The sequence below is a fragment of the Myotis myotis genome, unplaced genomic scaffold (genome assembly GCF_014108235.1).
Source record: "Myotis myotis isolate mMyoMyo1 unplaced genomic scaffold, mMyoMyo1.p scaffold_m19_p_2, whole genome shotgun sequence".
In the NCBI taxonomy this organism is placed as follows: domain Eukaryota; kingdom Metazoa; phylum Chordata; class Mammalia; order Chiroptera; family Vespertilionidae; genus Myotis; species Myotis myotis.
This window is the reverse complement of record NW_023416324.1, coordinates 23,632,540-23,652,530: the sequence shown is the minus strand read 5'-3', so window position 1 is coordinate 23,652,530 and position 19,991 is coordinate 23,632,540. Positions and strand designations below refer to the sequence as shown.

The window sequence follows — 19,991 nt, the reverse complement described above, 5'->3', positions numbered from 1 at the left end:
AGCTTGTTGTATCCTTGTCCCAAAACTTCTCAGGCATCCTAGACTAAAAACTGAGGGCCATTTGGCCCACAAAGCTTCAATTCAATGCACCTTATTATTATTATTTTGTATTGATCGATTTTAGAGTGAGAGGAAGAGAGAGAGAGAGAGAGAGAGAGAGAGAGAGAGAGAGAGAGAGAGAGAGAGAGATTTATTGGTCCACTTTATTTATGCATTCATTGGTTACTTCTTGTATGTCCCCTGGCTGGGGATTGAACCTGCAACCTCGGTGTATTGGGACGATGCTCTAAGTTAGTGGTCAGCAAGCTCATTAGTCAACAGAGCCAAATACCAACAGTACTTCTTCAAAATAGACTAGCCCAGGCCGAAAACCGACTTCTGCGCATGGGCCACGAAGTTTCAATCATGCTGTACGTGCGCCCGCACGTGGTATTTTGTGGAAGAGCCACACTCAAGGTGCCAAAGAGCCGCATGTGGCTCGCAAGCCGCAGTTTGCCGACCACAGCTCTAACCAACCGAACTACCCAGGCAGGGCTCTGCACCTTATTTTTCTTAGATTCCCTTGTCAACTGTTGAGGTTGTAAGGCCAAGGACTCTCTTAATCTTTCTTTTTTCTACAAACAAAACACAATAACAAAACCCTGAAAACATATTCCAAGTGGTTTCCCTATTCTTCTAGGATCCCAGAGCCTCTGCTTGGGGGCTAGCAACTGTTTCACATTGAGCGGCAGCCCCTCTAGGGCCCAGCTCTTGGCCCCAGCGGCCAGGGGTCAGTTCCTCATGGGCTTGCCAGCGGAGAGACCCAGGAGATTGCACAGAGAAGCCTCTGCTCTGGGTTCAACTGGGAAGGCTAAACCAACAAGCTGGCACTAATTAAGAGCTAATGGCCTTACAGTGGAGCGTTGCCAAAGGATAACGACCCTCCAGCTGCAGCATAAATATCAAGGCATTTGGGGCAGAGCCAAGACATATATTTTCAGAGTGCATTAGGCACTGCCGCAGCCTTCCTCGCCCTGGCTCTGCTGGGAAAACCAGAGGATCTTGGATAGGTGGGGAAGGGGCTGGGCCTTACTTACCAGGGCCGCCTTCTGGTCATCGGGTCTGAGAGCCTCAGGGCAACTTTTGGGAAAGACTGCTTTTCAGATCTCAAAGTTTTGTGAAAATAAGAAGCATGTGAGGAGCTCCTTACAATGCATATTCTCTGGGCCCACCTTCAACGGGTCTAAATTCAGTAGCTCTAGGGCAAAGCACCGGAGTCTGCATTGTTAACCACTTCCCCCCAGAGATCCTGATGCTGAGGGCCCTCAGACCACACTTGGAAAAATGTTACTTTCAAAGCTGCTGCTCCTTGCCCATTAGATCCTAATGAAAGTGTTTTTACAGAATGATGAAGACAGGGAGGTCAAGATCCTCTGCTTCCTGCAGAAACACCAGCCCATAGTTTCCTATCAGCACTTGGCCTGAGGCTGCTTCAGAAAAGTGGCAGCACCAGGCAGCTCCTTGGGGTCTTTCCATTCACACTAACCTGTGGGTTCCTGGAAGCAGGAGTCCAGGGAATGAGGGCTAACCATGAGTCTGCAGGAAAGGAAAAAGCAGCCCACCTGTATCATGTCTACAACGCTTTCAGCAGTCTTTCAGGGTAGTTAATATGTCCATTTTAAAGCGGAGCAGTTGTAGGCTTGAAGGTGTATCTTGCCTCCTCTAGTTACCACGACTTCAGAGAGGGGAGTGAAAAATAGTCAGTGTATTTCAATTGTGGTAAGCAGGGGAGGCGAACCAAACCAGTAACTTTAGCTTGACCCACCTGGATCAAGCTTATTTTTGGCCAGTAGAACTGAGGTTGGTTGTCAGGATCAGCAAATACTGTTGTAAAAGGATTGATGGACCAGGTTATAAAAATAGATGGAAAGTTTGTATGATAAATGCAAGCTGAGTATGAGAACAGGAGAGAAACAACCCACCATATCATCTGGGAAAATGAAACTCCTTGGCAAGACTTCACAACAGCTTGATTCAAAATTTCATAATGAAATTATGTCTCTGATCAAAGCCTGAATGAGCTCATGGGCTGATTTTTGCCATTCGTGTTTATTCTGGTTTGAACCAAATTGAGGCATCAGAAACACATTATCCTGGTCTTCTCTCTGGGAGTGGGCTATTGCACCCTCATTTGGGGGATCAAAGGGACAGTGTGAGGCAGAAGAGGCCATCTTCGGATCCTCACTGGACAAAACGTTTCTGATCAACTCTCAAGGACTTCCTGGGATTCCATGTCAGAGTCAGACCTTCATAGCAAAATTGTGTTTAATCTCATGATACTTGCCCTGGGGGCAATAAACGTGAGTCTCAAGGGAGAGAAGGTACTTCCCGCCCTTGTTTAGGACACTGGCCTTCTTTTGCTCTAGGAAGAATGTTTTGGGGTTTGTTTGTTTCAGACTCAGAGAAATAAAAACTCAGTCATATCTCCCACAATTAGAATAACTCACTTTATACTAAATTGTTTGTTTTTACGGAATGAACTTCACTACAGGCTGGAATCCACCTTCCTCCTGCCTAACCACCTCTTCTCTGGCTTATCCTGAAAGCATAGTGGTGGGCACTTCCTGGCAATTTGAAGTGCCAAAAAAAAAGAGGGAGGGATTATTGGTTGAAATGCTGGCATCTAGGAACTTTATTTTGACTAGTGGAAACAGACACTGTTGGGTCTTACCACCCTCATCCCCCCTCGGGGCAAGAAGCATTCCCTTCTACTATTAACTAAATGTTTGTGTCCCCTTAACGTTCGAAGGCTGAATCCCCAGTGTGACATTACTTGCAGGAGAGGCCTTATGCAGGTGAGTAGGTTTAGATGAGGTCATGAGGGTGGAGCCCGTATGATGGGATTCGTGCCCTTATAAGAAGAGGAAGAGACCAGAGCCTTCCCTGTCTCTCCAACACCTGAGGACACAGTGAGAAGACAACTGTCTGCAAGCCAGAAGGAGAGTTCTCACCAGGAACCCAACCAGGCTGGCACCTGATCTTGGACTTCCCAGACTCCAGAACTGTGAAAAAGAAAATGTCTGTTGTTTAAGTCACCCAGGCTGATATTTTGTTGCAGCAGGATGAGCTAAGATACCATCTATGCCACCGGTTCTCAACCTGTGGGTCACGAACCCTTTGGGGGTCGAACGACCCTTTCACAGGGGTCGCCTAAGACCATCGGAAAACACATATATAATTACATATTGTTTTTGTGATTAATCACTATGCTTTAATTATGTTCAATTTGTAACAATGAAATTGGGGGTCACCACAACATGAGGAACTGTATTAAAGGGTCGCGGCATTAGGAAGGTTGAGAACCACTGATCTATGCATTCCTCCAATCAGTGAATAGTTTTTGAGTTCTTCCTGAGTTTCAAGTGCTTTTCCAAATCTTGGAGATACTGCAGTGAACAAACTTATAAAGTCCCTGCTCTCAGGAAGCTTACATTCTAGTTTTGGGGAAGCAGCAGATGAAGTTGTAAATAACATAATTTTGGCTACTAATAAATGCCAGGAAGTAAATAAAACAATATGTACCAGAATAACTGCAGAAGGGTGGGAGATGGCTGATTTAGACTGATGAGACAGTATTAAAGAACCAAATTCAACCAAGTAAATTTGAAGATCTAATTGATTTTATTAAGTTACGAATTAGGCAGCTTCCCATCTAGCAACTAGAAGGGCACTCTAAGGATTTATACAAAATGGAAGGTTTTTATAGGCAGAAAGAGAGTGGAACTAAGAAATTAAAAGAGTGGATGATTTCAGGCAGATTATCTCACTATTGTTGATCAGATTGATTGGTTTAAAATCCCATTCCTGGGAAAGGCAGAAACTGCAATTAGGTTAGCTTTTAAATTTTGTGTGGTGACGTAGCTTAGCAAAAGTGACTCCAGCCCTAGCTGGTTTGGCTCAGTGGATAGAGCGTCAGCCTGTGGACTGAAGGGTCCCAGGTTTGATTCTGGTCAAGGGTCAAGGGTCAAGGGCACATGCCTAGGTTGCAGGCTCAGTCCCCAGTGTGGGGTGTGCACATTGGTATAAAGAGACGGATTCGATCATGTCCGACTCCTAGGTTCTGTGCTTTGGAATTCCTTGTGTACACCAACTAATCAGCTGTGATTGGCTCCAAATTTCTTTGTCAGATCTAACAGGAAGTAGGACATTTGTCAAATCTTCAAGCCCATGAGGAACAGTGTGGGGATCCCAATCAGCTGATCAATGATTCTCTCTCATCATTGATGTTTCTATCTCTCTCTCCCTCTCCCTTCCTCTCTGAAATCAATAAAAAAATATTTTTAAAAAGTGAGTCCATTTTGGCCTGTTGTTTATTTTTTTAACAGCAGGAAAGGCTTCTCCCAGTAGGAAGGGAGGCCAGATAAAATACAGGATGCCTAGGTAAATTTGAATTTCAGACAATACATTTATCTTAGTTAAGTATGTGCAAAATATTGCATCGGGCATACTTATACTAAACGTTATTCATTGTCACCCAGCTGGGCGTCACTTAGCAATTAAGCGTTGACCCAGGAACCAAGAGGTTACAGGTTCGATTCCCGATCAATATGCCTGGATATGGGCTCAATCCCCAGTAGGGGGCGTGCAGGAGGCAGCCAATCAATGATTCTCTTTCGTCATTAATGTTTCTATCTCTCTCTCCCTCTTCTTCTCCCTCTCTGAAATCAATTTTTTTAAAAAAAGTTATTGTCTTTCTGAAATTCAAACTTAACTGGGCATATTTTTACTTGCTAAATCTTGCAAACCTACCAGTAGGTAACATTTGAACTGAATGACTAGGGGGAACTAACTAAGCAAAGATTTAGGGAAAGAGTGATTCCAGCAGAGGGAACATCCAGTGTAAATGTGAGAATAATCAGAGGGAGGGAGGTACAGATGAAGTCAGATAAATAGGCAGGGGCCAGATCATGCAAAATTCTGTAGGGTTGACAAGGAGATTTCTGCATCTGTCTGTCTCTCTCTAACTCTAAACCATTGGAGTTTTAAGGAGAGAGTGACAAAATCTGATTGATATTTAGCTGCTGTGTGGTCAGTCACTTTTAGAAGGCCTTAAAAGACAAATTCAGATAATTAAACTTAAGCTTGTGCCATTGGTTTGGGGCGAGACCCCTGTGTTTGGGGATGGACCCAACTAGGAGCTCTGGGCCCTTGGACTCAGTCTAAGCCTTAGACTAAGGTATCTAGGCGGTTGCTATGGAGGGGCAGCTTGGCGGTTGCTAGGGAGAGAGAGGGGCACGGCCTCCGCGCACGTCCTGGTCTCAGCGGCGGGCGGGGGCGGGGGTGGAGCCAGGAGTGCGGCGGCGCGCTCTGCGCGTTCGCAGGAAGTCGCTCTGGGGAAAGACGGGGCGCGAGCGGAAGTGACGTCGCGCTCGCACACGTGTTCTAGCGTAGTTCACGCGGGTTACTTCGGCCGGGTTCGGGAAGTTACGAGCTCTTTTACCTGAGATAGGCCGGGCCTAGCGCTCCGGTCCTCAACCCGTCGGCAAGATGGTGAAGCCCAAGTACAAAGGACGGAGCACCATCAACCCGTCGAAGGCCAGCACAAACCCGGGTACTGGGGGCGGGCTCGCGGAAGGCGGAGCTTGAAGGAGGCCGAGGGCGAGGCCCCGAGGGGAGGGGGACACGCGAGTGGTATTGCTCGGAGTGACCTGGAGCCGGGTGGCTATTGGGGAATGAGCAGGTGGCTTCTTCTTTCGGAGGCACTGAAGGGGGCTGGCGTCCTGCACGCCTGTCAGGGCTGTGTGTCAGGCCCCGGGTCTGAGGTCGGGGCAGGGGGACATCCGGCCTGGCAGCGTGCTGGGACTCGGAAGCTTTGAGTCGGAAGGGGCGGTTCACCTTGACCTCTTCCTGTGTTCTTGCGTGGATCCGGTGTGGCAGCCCCTTCCCCAATATATTTCAGCCTTGGGATGCTTCACCTTTCCAGCCCAAGGAATTGCCAGGAGTAAATTGAAGTCAGATTAAAAGGGGTGTAGGCCAGCCCAGCTGGCCTTTTATACTTGACCACACTTGCCTAACACCTACGCTTTGACCATTTAAATGAGAAAGACATTGTAGATTGGGCTTTTGGAGTTATCCTATGCAGTAAAGCGCAGAGAAAACCCTATATCAAGGTGTTTTTGAAGCTGTGTATGAGTTTTGTGGAGGTTCCACTTATCGGAGGAACAAGATAGACTTTGGGGGAGCCCCTTCCATTCAGGTTTAGTTAGTAAAACTTTGTTTTTATATATGATTTGAAGTTGTTGATTTTAATTCATGTCCAAATTCGTTTCTGGATTACCGATAAATTATTCAATTTGGGTAGACTGGAATCTTAGAATGTGAGACCCCCAAAGGCCCTTAGAGATCATGATGTTATAGGTGATGACACAGCCAAAATAGGGGAAATGGCTGTCACCCTTGGTACAGTTAGTGAGCAGTAGGGCCACCAGTCCTGTGATTTTAGCCCTTTTTTTTATTTTTATTTTTTATTTACTGCATCACTTCAAGAGTAGATTTGAAGGGATCCCAGAATGAGAAACTAGACTAGTACTTCCATGCTTATTTGTCTTTCTCTTTCTCTCTCAGACGTAAGGCAAGAATTACTAGCTGTTGCTCAAACTAAAATCAAACATCAGAAAGTTAGGGAACCGGTACATTAGGAAACATGACTGCATCAAAATTAGTCTCCATGGTGCTTTTCTTATGGCAGACACTCTATTTTTGTTCAGCTGAGACCCAGAGGTAGGTGTTTTAGAAGGTAAGGCCACAGATGGTGATCAAATGCTTTTGTTCGAATGGTGGCTTTGCCTTTTGGTACTCTGTGACCTTGGGCAAAGTGTCCGAACTCGGTGCATCGTTTCTAAGCCTACAGAATGGTGATAGCGTGTCCATCTTTACAGGATTGTTGTGTGAATTGCATGAGATAGTGCCTGTGATGTGGTTAGGAAAGTGCCATAGTTAATGCTCAAAAATATTAGCCATGATCATTACCAAGTACAGCCCCAGTGAGGATCAGAGATTAGGTCAGCTTTGTCATGCCATGTAGCTCCCAGGGATAACTGTTGGAATAACACATGGAGAAAGTAGAGATTTTGCCATGAGGTGTCAGCCTGCCTACTCTTAAGTGAACTAATTAGTGTGCTTGAAGCAATGTTCATACTCAGACTTGGTTATCAAATAGTGTGCAGTCAGTCAGTCTACTTCTGTGTTTCCTAGATCGAGTACAGGGAGCAGGAGGCCAAAACATGAGGGACCGGGCCACAATCCGGCGCCTGAATATGTACAGGCAGAAGGAGCGCAGGTGAGCATCGGGCACTGTCACCTCTTCCCCTTTCCTCCATGCCCTGGACTTGTAGCTGGAGACCATAAACCTTGGATATTCTCACCCCTACTTTCCCCAGTAGGAGTAGTATGTGTTCATATGTCATTTTATATGGGTATTGTTATGATAAATTGTGAATTTTGGGTTCAAGATGAGGGTAGTGGGTGGTGTAGTTGTGTCATCGTACTCTACAACAATTAGAGGTCTTGTTCCTCACAGCCTTGGCCTCCACGAGTGGCATATTAAATCTCAGGTTAAGTATCTGTCAGACGGAATCTGGTTTTCTTTAACAAAGCATATAGGACTGGAGTCATAAAAGCAGCCAGAAAACTTGTTTTTTAATGCCAAACGTTTGATCACAACGTTGTGGCACTTGAAAACTCATCACAACTCCGAGTTCTGCTGAGGCAGCCTCTGTAGCAGGGACTCGCTGAGTTGTGGCATTTTGCTGGCTGGTCTTAATTTGTTTAGTAATTAGAATCTCCATCCGTTCTAAAAGATGTGTCTAAAACACAAATGTCAATGAACTTAATCTGCCTTAGTCACCTACCCTATAGCGTATTTTAGAATTTTGAGTTCCAGCATAAATCACCCTCTACTTAAAATTCATTTAAAGCAGCCTTCAAATAATTACTCAAAAAACTCAAGCATGTGATTTTTTTTTTTTTAAAGCAAGAAACAGTAAACAGATTTTTAAACATTGGCATTATTTGTTACTCATCTAGCAGAAATCATTACGTGCTCTGTTGCAAGAGGATAAATGGCTTTTGGACAATCTGTTTCAAATGTAGAAGTACTTTTTGTTTACTGAAATCTGTATTTCATGATCATTTAAAACAAAGAAAGAAAAGAAAAGGTCCTTTTGATGGAAAGGGTGTTCTGTAAACCAAACTTTGCTGTTGCTTTTCTTCTGTCCTCACCCAAAGCCTGTTAATTTCCTCAATTTAGGAACAATCGTGGTAAAGTGATTAAGCCTCTGCAGTATCAATCATCCGTGGCTTCTGGCACAGTGGCAAGAGTGGAGCCAAATATTAAATGGTTTGGTGAGTATAATCTGTTACTTTTGCTCTACAAAATGTGTGCTGTGTGGAAAAGGGTGGGATATTCGGGTGTCTGGAAGGCAGGGGTTTTGGGGTGAGTGGAACTGTCAAGGATTGTATGAGAAAGGGAATGAGAAAAAGTGCATAGAAAAGTAGAGGTGAGAGATTTCATCAATAACTTCTTTTTTAAAAGAACTCATGGTTGTTAATTGTAAGTGACCCTCTTAAGCAGGTAAAACCACCCTAATGACCACCATTCATAGACCTTAGAACTGTCATCTCTCCGTTTCTGGTCATCTGGACAGGTTACTGTTTGAGAGGTGCCTTGCGGGTGTGTTTGGGCTTCTGCTTGCAGAGTGAGTGCATTCGCTTGGAGTTCCTCTGAAACACTGTCTATAATGGGGCTGTATTTGAACTGAGTGACAGTGTGGGTTCTTCCCAGGAGTGAGGAGAGTATCTGCAGTCACAGAGCGATCAGGCCTCCTTTGGCAAGTCCACCGTCCTTTCAGCCTGGGCTTTCAGGTTCTCCCTTAGCCACTGCGAGGTGTGTGGGCCTGCAGGTGATGGGACCCCTTTGTCTGTCTTGTGTTTGACCTCTCTGCTTGGAGGCCAATGGCAACTACCTTTGAATATCTCTAACATCTTTGAATGGGATACCCCCTAGGAAACTGCAACATAGAAAAGCGTCAAAAAAACTCCGTAGATGCCTTCAGCATGGTGGCTGGATACTGTGACTCCAGATCCAGATCACCTGGGTTTGAATCCTCTGGATGCTACCATTTCTGTGACTGGGCACGTTATTAAGTCTGTCTGGTCATCAGTTTCCTCACATCTAAAAGGAAGATAAAAATGGTACCCATTTTTAGTGGTAATTAAATGAGTAAACCCACGGAAAGGGCTGAGAATAGTGTCTAGCTATCTGTAAGTACAAAATATAATAAGCATGAACTGCTATCACATCAGAGCAGTCATAATCAACATCTTCAGTTTTGTGCTATGCTGCAGCATACTGCTTAATTGGATACATTCTTGGGGATCTCTCCCTAACAAGGTGTTCTCCGGCTGGTGTTAGATACCTTTATTTTGCTCCCTTACAGTGATTTATTGGTTCATTCACTAGTCCCTTCAAACCCTAAAAACAGCAGCCGACTCCTAGGTTCTGTGCTTTGGGATTCCTTGTGTACACCAACTAATCAGCTGTGATTGGCTCCAAATTTCTTTGTCAGATCCAACAGGAAGTAGGACATTTGTCAAATCAGAGTTCCATTCAGTGATGTTTATTTTTCAGTTTCATCCAGTCAGGAAATTGGGCTTGGAAATCTATTGAAATCCTTTATGTGTCTGGGTTGATGGATTAGTTCATAGTGTAATGAGTGCAGGAGAGGCAGTTTTTGTTGTTGCTTCCTCTTTTTTGTTAATCCTTACCCGAGGATATTTTTTCTATTCATCTTTAGAGAGTGGAAGAGGGTAGGGGGGAGAGAAACATCAATGTGAGACAGACACAATGATTGGTTGCCTCCTTCATGAGCCCCCACTGGGACCAGGGATTGAACCTACAACCCAGTTCCGGGAATTGAACCCATGACCCTTCAGTGCATGGGTGGACAGTCTAAACCCCTGAGCCTCACTGGGCAGGGCTTTTTCCTTTTAAGTTTTAAAAATGACTGCATGGATGAATGTATTAGGTGTTTTGGTGAGCAAGGGTAATGTAAAATCTTGCCTTTCACTCTGTCATTGGGAAGATGGGTGCAAAAGCAAAAAGAAGTTTTTTAGTAAATGGCAACATTCTTTTGTAAAACAGGAAACACACGTGTGATTAAGCAGTCAGCATTACGAAAATTTCAAGAGGGAACGGATACAGTTATGAAGGATCCTTACAAAGTTGTCATGAAACAGAGCAAGTTACCCATGTCTCTTCTCCATGATCGAATCCGGCCTCATGTAAGATGGAGATATCCCTGGGAATGGAATTTCATTGACAGAGCCATGCAGATTCTCTCTACCATATCTGTCTATTGTTTTTTTCCATAGAGAATAGTGAATTTAATGCAGAATTGGTGAGCTTCCTGAGACTTCTCTCTTCACCGTGGTTAGGGGAGTCTCAACTTTCGTATGAGTCGCATTCTGTCAGGGCGGTTCAGTAGTATGCTCATCAAAGCCCTGGCTTTGGAGTGAGATCTGGATTTTATCTTTGCGCTACCCCTTCCTATGGCCTTCCGTTACATTTCTCTGAGCTTTCACTTCCCCAGCTGTAAAATCAAGATAACCCACCTTCTTGGGTGACTGGATGCAGATGAGATGTCAGTAAAACTCCTGGCACAGAGTGAGCACTCAGCCCGCCACCTAATAGATCATAGCCATCACTAAGACTGTTTTAGATTTTTTTTGTAGGCAAACTTGTTTAAGTGGCAATTCCATCTCACTTTGGGGAAACAGAGAGTTAGGATTGGGTTTAGGAGGGAGAGTTTTGGTGGTGTGTAGTGCAGCTTTTGTGAGATCCTTAGAGATTCTTTTGAGCTGAAGGGAAGGATGCTGGTCAGATTGATTGTTAATCATTGAAGTTCAAAGTACAGTAAGAACTGAATCTGGCTTGAGTAGAATGAGTTTCACACAGAATCCAAAAAAAAATGGCCTAATGTTTTCCTGCACATTTTTACTTACATTGAATAATAATTCCCAGAAACGGAGCCAGTGCATAAGCTTCAGTTCCAGTATAAGGAGGAGAGGCAAACATTGACACGCATACATGGATTAACAGTTCAAAGAAAAGTGTTTACTTGCAGAACAAAATAAAAACCAAGGCCTGGTTATTGCCTCAGGTTTTATCAATTAGGCTTTGTTTTATGACAGACTGGAAGAATGGCACCTATTAGGGGAATGACTGTTTTCTTTCAGGGAAACACATGAGTGTAATTCATGAACCACAGACAAGTTGCTCATTTCCCTTGTTCCCTTTGTCTGTTCTCCCTAAAGCCATCTTCCAACAAACTATTGAATCCTGTTTATGGGAAGAACAGAGAGGTTCTATTATGGATTTACTGATTTGTTGCCCATTCCAGTCTTTCAGTGCTTTCAAAACCCAGTGCTTAACTATCTGCTCTGAAGAAGGAAGGCTCTGCAGCCAGAGCAGTCAGCTTGCATTTTGATGCAGATAGGCACTCAGAGTAATGGATGAGTTTTCTGCTTTGGTCTCAAGAAACTACCTCTTTTTTTTTTTTTCTGTTGTTGTTTTCTTTGTTAATCCTCACCCGAGGATATTTTTTCCATTGATTTTTAGGGAGAGTGGAAGAGAGAGGGAGAGACAGAAACATCGATGTGAGAGAGACACATCAATTGGTTGCCTCCTGCGCACAGGCCAGGGAGGAGCCTGCAACCGACATACGTGCCCTTGACTGGAATTGAACCCAGGACCCTTTGGTCCACAGGTCAACGCTATAGCCACTGAACCACACTGTACAGGGCGAGACCATACCTCTTTTATGTTAGCATGACATCTACTACATGTTATAAAATCTAATTTAAAGATTGCTGCAGAGTGGAGTCAAATCAGATATGGTTTTCGCTTTTGCACATTTAGCTAAATGTGCATTATAATTATTGTATTTCTGTAGCATTATATTAAAACTACTTATTTTGTGTGTGCTTCATTATGTACCACATATTACTGTTTTACTAATGTGTAGATTTATATACACAAGTCCATGTGTACTGTACTTTTTAGGTTAAGAGATTTTCAATGATAATTTTGATCATCATTTCCCCAGTGACATTAGAACCTACTTCCCATGTAAATGCATCCATGTTTGGAGATGTTTTCTTGTTGGAAGGTAGCAAGTAAAACTGAACTAAGAGCTGTGTTAGAGGATTTGAGGAAATGATAACAGCTTAAGGGTCTTTAGGAGTTGGAGGGAGGATCTGTTAAAGTTTAGAAGCCACTGGGTTGTTCCTTCATCTGTGTTAGTAGCTGTGCTTACAGAGGAGCTTGTACTGAGGGGCAGAGGGTGTTGGTATTTGTGTGTGTTTTTTTAAGAATATCATCTGCCGGCTGTTAACATTCTGTTACGTGATAGACGCTAACTCAAACTTTGACTTTTATCCGGCTTCAAAAATTCCTATGCCCGTGACTCCTTTACAGTCACATCAAGTTCTAGTTAGTATCAGGTTCCTTTTATCACATCTAAACTATTATTTTGGACTTTTGCTAGATGCTTTTCATCTGAAGGCTTTCCATGTGCATTTAATAAAAACGTTACCTAAATTAGGGAAAATGTTATCTGAAACTAAAATGCATCTTACAAAACAAGCAATTCCTTTTAGCCATGAAAGAAATGAACTTCCAAGAAAAAGTTGGCATTTACAGTTGGTTTAAAAAAAAACACATTCGAGTATGATCGTCCCTGACAAAATCTGTGAATTTGGCATATTTTATGCACTTGTTTGAAAGCTCACAAAAAAAAAAGTCAGAAAAGATAACTTAATTTTCAGTATTGTAGCTTTAATTACATTTGACTAAAGTTTATGATAAATGAAATAAAGCAGAGTTTTTGGCAGGTCTTGCACAACTATTCATATTTGCTTTGACTTTTTTTTTTTTTTTTTGCTTTGACTATTTGTATTACTTTTGTATATCTCCAAGGAAGTTTGCAGAACTTCAGAGTAGAGGAGCAAGTGCCTTTGCTATTTAAGTAAGCATTTCTGATTTGAAATCGGGCTGCATCCATGTTGATTTTGGTGTGGTTTGAGCTTTGGGAGAGTAAAAGCAGAAAGCCTTTCCTCGGTAGGGTTTTAATTTTTTGTCTTATTTTAGTGTTTTCCTTAGTTTTACCAATAATTCTTTCTCTTTAGAACTCAAAGGTGCACATTCTCGATACTGAAAGCTTTGAAACTACATTTGGCCCTAAGTCTCAGAGGAAGCGACCCAATTTACTTGCCAGTGACAAGCAGTCGCTTGTAGAAAATGCAGAAATGTCCACTGGGACCAGGGCAAGGATCGGGACTTGGTAACTGCAGACACAGGTGTGAGGTACAGTTTTGAAGTTCACATAAGTCTCATCATTTGCTCTTCCACAACAAAACATTTTATCTACACTCACTCTGCCTGTGCGAAGCTCAGTGACTTAACTCATAGGTGGAGAGTCACCCTCTTCGCTTAGACTAGAAAATGTAGTGAAATTGAGGCCAGAGCCATAATCGGTTTGGCTCAGTGGATAGAGCGTGAGCCTGCGGACTCAAGGGTCCCAGGTTCGATTCCGGTCAAGGGCATGTACCTTGGTTGCGGGCACATCCCCAGTAGGGGGTGTGCAGGAGGCAGCTGATTGATGTTTCTCTCTCATCGATGTTTCTAACTCTCTATCCCTCTCCCTTCCTCTCTGTAAAAAATCAATAAAATATATTTTTAAAAAAAGAAAAAAGAAAGAAATTGAGGCCAGACTGAATAATTTAAGGGGACTTGTTTACTACAGGTCTTTTTGTCCCCAAAGTAAAAGTAACGTTTTCGTCTTCATTTTAAGACCAGTATATTCTGTCACGGACAAATTAGGAAGTATAGTTAAGATTGAAATGCAGCAAAAAATAAGAATTCATAATCCCAACCTCTGTTAAGTGTTGTGAAGATCAGGGCTTCCTTAACCAGAAGACTGGACCACTGGGGATTCATGAGTGGCCTCTGAGGTTTCTGTGACCCTTTGAGGATTTATGTACATATATATAAACGCGGTGAGATTTTTTTGTTTTTATTTTCTTTTGTATTGTTTTGGGGAGGTGGGAGGAGACAAAAGGTCCATACATTTATCATATTCTTATAGGGGTTCCATACCCCAAAGAAGGTTAAGAATCAGTCACCAATACTTATTTTCTTCTAGATCTTTCCTACACTCAGTTTTTATTTACAAATATAATACCCTAAGACTGTACTTGAACTTGCCTTTTAATACATTTTTTTCAAATGGCTAAGAGTATGTTTTCATGTCGGTCCTTAACAGCAATGTAATATTTAATGTCAGAGTAGTGCTTTGCTGTGGCCAGTCCCACTGTTGGACATTTACACTGTTTATCATTAGAATAAACCATCCGTGTGACCAAACCTTTCTCATCCTTAATTATTACCCAGAGGTAAACTCTTATGGTGAAGGTTACTGTATGAAAAACTGTGCCTGCATTGATGAGCGACTGACACATTACCCTCCGGAAAGGGGTCCCCAGTTTAGTTTTCTCTGGCAGTGCCGGATAGTCCCCATTCTTTCTCTTGTGTCTTTTTAAAAAAATTGACTTTTAGAGAGAGAGGGAGAGAGATTTATTCCACTTTTAAAAAATATATATATATATATATTATTGATTTTTTACAGAGAGGAAGGGAGAGGGATAGAGAGTTAGAAACATCGATGAGAGAGAAACATCGATCAGCTGCCTCCTGCACATCTCCTACTGGGGATATGCCCGCAACCAAGGTACATGCCCTTGGCCGGAATCAAACCTGGGACCTTTGAGTCCGCAGGCTCACGCTCTATCCACTGAGCCAAACCGGTTAGGGCTGTTCCACTTACTTATGCATTCATTGGTTGTTTCTTTATGTGCCCTGACCAGGGATAGAGCTGGTAACGTTGGCATATTGGAACGATGCTCTAGCCAACTGAGTTACCTAGCCAGGGCTCTCATGTCTTTTACGGGCCTTAGCAAAGAGGTGTTGTCCCTCGAGTGCAGTAATGCCACCTCAGTGCTGCTGTTAGCCCGTGCCAAGCTGTGGGCCTCCTGGAGGTAATGTCAAGCCATGTGAGGCCTAGCAAAAAGAGGCAGCAAGTTCATTTATTCTTATAATTGTTTGAACGTTTTAATTGACTGTTCTGCTGATTTGAATTATTCCCCCAAATGGTACAGTAGGTAATAGGAGAGGGCGGGGGGGGGGGGGCACAAAACTATTTTTGTTTCAAAGTCATTGAAGCTAGTAAATAAACAGATTCTTAACTTAATCAGAAAAATTCACTTTACATAGGAGCAATGGAGCATAGATTATGGTTCATGTCCTGCCAATTCGTTTTCATGATTCTCTGATATATTGCCTGATTACACGTGCTGTAAAAAAAATTTTATTATGGTAAAATATACATAATGAAACTTACCACTTTAACCTTTTTTAAGGGTATAATGTAGTGACATTAAGTTCATTCACATGGTTATGAAACCATCACCATTACCCACTCCAGAATTTTTCACATTATCCCAAACTGAAACTGTTAAACACTAACTCCTCATTTTCCCTCTCCCCAAACCCTTGGCAACCACCATTCATTCTATTTTCTGTCTGGTGAGTTTGACTGCTCTTACGAGTAATTCTTCATGTTAGTACAGTCATACAGTAGTTCTTTTGTGTCTGGCTTATTTCACTAGTATAATGTCTTCAAGGTCATCCATGTTATAGCACTAATCGGTGCTTTATCCTTTTTTATTACTGAATAGTATGCACATTGTTTTTAATCCATGTGGACATGTGGATAGAGTCACTTTTAAAATTAAGTTTATTTTGCCTGGCCAGTGTAGCTCAGCAATTGAGCATCAACCCAGGAACCAAGAGGCCACCGTTTCAATTCCCGGTCAGGGCACATGCCCGGGTTGTGGGCTTGATTCTGTGTGGGGGACATGCAGGAAGCAGCCAATCGATGATGTTTCCCTTTCATCGATGTTTCTATCTCTCTATCCCTCTCCCTTCCTCTCTCTCTTAAAAACAAACAAACAAAAAAACCATAGTAAAAAGGGTTTTTTTGGTCCATCTGCAACTACTTGTAACACCCTTTTCCTTTGGAATATGATTGACTTTCCCCAAAAAATCCTTTTAATCTTCACAGTGCTCCAGTTGCTCACTTTGGGTACTTTCTTCTTTAGAAATGAGGCCCAGGAGGAGATCTATAAAAAGGGACAGTCCAAAAGAATATGGGGTGAGCTCTACAAGGTAAGACTTCAAACTCTCTCATTGAGCGGTCCCTTTGGCTTTACAGTTTTATATGAGAAAACTGATTCTGATGTATTGAAACCGTCAGATAAAGTGCAGGCTCTCCTACCTAGTCCATGCTCTTTCTCCCACAGAGAAACTAGGATCGTTATAGCCGTGAACATACTATCATCGGTCTCAATAACTGCATTTTTATTACTCGTATAATAGTAACAGCTGCCTTATATACATTCATATATTCTGTCAATATTTCTTTGGGTTACCTACTAAAACAGGGGTGGGCAAACTTTTTGACTCGAGGGCCACAATGGGTTCTTAAACTGGACCAGAGGGCCGGAACAAAAGCATGGATGGAGTGTTTGTGTGAACTAATATAAATTCAAAGTAAACATCATTACATAAAAGGGTATGGTCTTTTTTTTTTTTTTTTAGTTTTATTCCTTTCAAACTGGCCGGATCTGGCCCGCAGGCCGTAGTTTGCCCACAGCTGTACTAAAATGATAATCCTGTTTAGATTTACTATTCTGTGCGAGAATTGTTAAGTTGTTTAGTCCAGGCCTTTTATTTCATAGAACACAAATCTAGAAAGGTTGAATACCTTACCCAGCTCACCAGCTGGTTAGTGGAAGTCTTTGTGTGTCCTGAGTCCTGGTCCAGTGCTTTACAGCTGGCTGAGTTTTATCTACACACCAGTAACATTTCAGTAACAAAGACCTTCAAGCATAGTTGCATCATTAAACGGTAACATAATATGTAACTAGTACAGTGAGAGCAAACTAAATATTGTAGTTTTCTGTAAAATATACAAAACCTATAACAGTAGAAACTTTTAGAAGTCTTGAGAAGTAAATGATTCTGTTCAATAATGCATAGTAGTCATGAAATAAGATGGGTTTCATCTAAGCTAGTTTTCCTATTTGAAATTTGACAAGTTTCAAATACCCAGGATGAAAAAAAACTTTTGGATTTTGATCACTGAGCGTTGAGATTGTCTACATTCAACTCTCATAAGATTGCTATAGTTTTATTTTCCCCATGTTCCCTTAAATGTTAACCCTTGTTCATTTGCCCCTGTATGTTAGCAAATCATTTTCACCTCTTTGAATTTGCAGGTGATAGATTCATCAGATGTTGTTGTTCAAGTTCTTGATGCTAGAGATCCAATGGGTACCCGTTGCCCTCACATCGAGACTTACTTGAAAAAGGGAAAGCCCTGGAAGCACCTCATTTTTGTCCTTAACAAATGTGACCTTGTTCCAACCTGGGCAACAGTAAGTATAGCTGCTAATGCAAAACAGGCTTCCCAGGCTGTTCAACTCATGTAGGCTTGAGTGTCCATAAATAGTTTTGTGGCTTCTAGGACTTGGGACAAGCGTGTCACTCTTGCGATTGTAGTCATTGAAGTGTTCTTATTGAAAACACGATTGAAACAGGCTTCACTGATTGGGCAGCTTTACCTTTTCTCCTCTGGTGGTTGGTAGCGGGGCAGCTTCAGAAGGTGGCGGCTGCCACAGCCACTGGCCTGTTCACATGTTACATTAATTGCATTTAATAGCAATGAGGGCATTTTTGGAATATTGTTTTGCATTTAGAAGACAAAAGACAAAGCATTAACTGTCATACTTGAAAAAAACATTTCAAAGAATTATAGCTAACATTTTCCATAGACAGCTGTGTATTTTGAAGCACAATCCTGTAATTCAAGCTCTGATTCTTCCTGTATTGTAAATAAACAAGTTACAATTTACCAGCATCTTTTCTTTTCCCTCTTTAGAAACGATGGGTTGCTGTCCTCTCCCAGGATTATCCAACACTTGCTTTCCATGCAAGTCTTACTAACCCCTTTGGCAAAGGAGCGTTTATTCAGCTTCTACGGCAGTTTGGAAAGGTATTCAGACCTGATCTGTTTCTCTGGTTGTGAAGCTGTGGGTTTGTGTTAATAATTTCTCGTGCCAGTTTGTCAGAAAGTTACTTACTTCCTATATCTTCTTTGTAATGAGACACGTGTGTTCTACTGATGTAAAAAACCATAGAGCCTCATGATTATAAGGGGTTACTAGGTCAACCTTGGCTCCCACCCTGACCAACGTTGCTTCCCTTTCTGCCATATCTCTGCGTCTTATGGCCCAACCTCTACTTGATGGACCCGTGAGCTCACACTCTGTTCCCTGCCCCGGGCTTTCAAGGCCTGCCGCCCATCCTTTGCCCTCAAGGCCTGAGCTGTTTCTGTCCCCTCTGCCAAACTCCTGGTCAGATGTCAGTTCCTCAGGGAAGCCCTGAAACTCCATCGGATCACCCTAGCAAATGTTCCCAAAGCTTCATATTCTGTACCTGCAACTTTGCGTATTTAATTGATTCTACCTGGCTTCTAACAAAGACACATGTTCTCTGTCCCACCCTTCCATATTTGAATACATGCTATGAGTCTATTTCTTGATTCCCCTTCCCCCTTCCCCCACAGTTGTAGATATTTAAGTTCCTATGATGGAAAATCAGAATCAGGTTTCTTACACCTTCCCTGCACACATACTTACCCTCCCTCTGTTCTTCCTATATCATCATATGTTTGGCTAAATTCAGTGTTTGCATCATGACTGTAAAATATCAATTGCAGCTGATCCACACAGGACTGTGATTATAATTGCTTTCTAATCAAACCTTCTGTTTCCTCTTATGTTAACTTGCTCTATTTTATATGTCACTAATGGCCCAGCAGATTACCTGGTGGAGTGGGACCTCCTAGGAAGAGCGGGCACCTCCCTTCCAGGGGCACCAGCTGCTCCCGGCCAGCTGCAGGGTCTTCCTGGCTTGCCTTTCACCACCACCTGCTGTTTCCTGTATGGGGTCTTAGGCATTGATCCCTTTTCTTGGTTTACTCCTGAGTAGCAATGTTTAGAAGAACATTTTTTGAGACCTTGCAACATATCTTTCCCTTACAGCATTTCTCCCCAGCAGTCGAGGGTATTGCTGCATTGTCTTCTGACATGTCTGTGGAGAAATCAGGCCATTCTGACTCCTAATCCTTTGTGGCTGGAATTTTTAAAAAATTTCTGTTCTAAAATTTCATAGTGATGTGCTTTAAGGTGCCTCTTTTATTATTCAGTGAGCCAGACATTGGATGGGACTTTCAGTCTGATATATTCCAGTGTTATTTTTTGGAAATCCCCACCCCACCCTCACCCCCCAGTCATCTCTGTTCTCATTCAGGAATTGGTTTTGTCTCCTGGTTTAATTCTTGGATTTTTTAGCTTTATTTCAGTATATTTATGACATATTGCTCTATTTTCTTGGCAATTTTTGAATTGATCATCTACCTGTTTATTGCAAGATTAATTTTACCTCTCACTTTTAATTCCTGAGATCTCTTGTTTAACTCTGAATTGTCCTGCCCCCCTTTACAGCCTATTCTTTTTTCACAGATGGATTATCATCTGTCTCTGAGAATGATAGTGGTGTTTTGAAATTTTCCTCTCTTCTTAACAATGACTATGTTTCCTCCAGTTTCTTCGTGTGTTTTCTGTCTTTTCTGCTAACACTTCAAAGGTTTGGTTATTCTTGGCTCTCCATTCATATTTAAGAGTGAGCCACTACAAAAAGCTGATACAGTTTTGTCGGGGGTGGGAGGTTGTTGAATGATAAGACTTCACTGTAGGGCAGCGGTTCTCAACCT

General features: G+C 42.5%; 1 protein-coding gene across 1 annotated transcript in view; it reads left to right on the top strand.

Moving 5' to 3' along the window:
* Positions 1–5,396: 5,396 nt before the first annotated feature.
* Positions 5,397–19,991, top strand: part of GNL2 (G protein nucleolar 2) — a 22,112-nt gene continuing 7,517 nt past the window's right edge. Inside the window, 9 exon segments of the mRNA XM_036348632.1 lie at positions 5,397–5,590; positions 7,234–7,318; positions 8,288–8,382; positions 10,181–10,320; positions 13,225–13,351; positions 13,354–13,402; positions 16,255–16,321; positions 17,434–17,592; positions 18,096–18,209. Coding sequence (XP_036204525.1) covers positions 5,527–5,590; positions 7,234–7,318; positions 8,288–8,382; positions 10,181–10,320; positions 13,225–13,351; positions 13,354–13,402; positions 16,255–16,321; positions 17,434–17,592; positions 18,096–18,209 — 900 coding nt within the window. The 5' untranslated portion in view covers positions 5,397–5,526.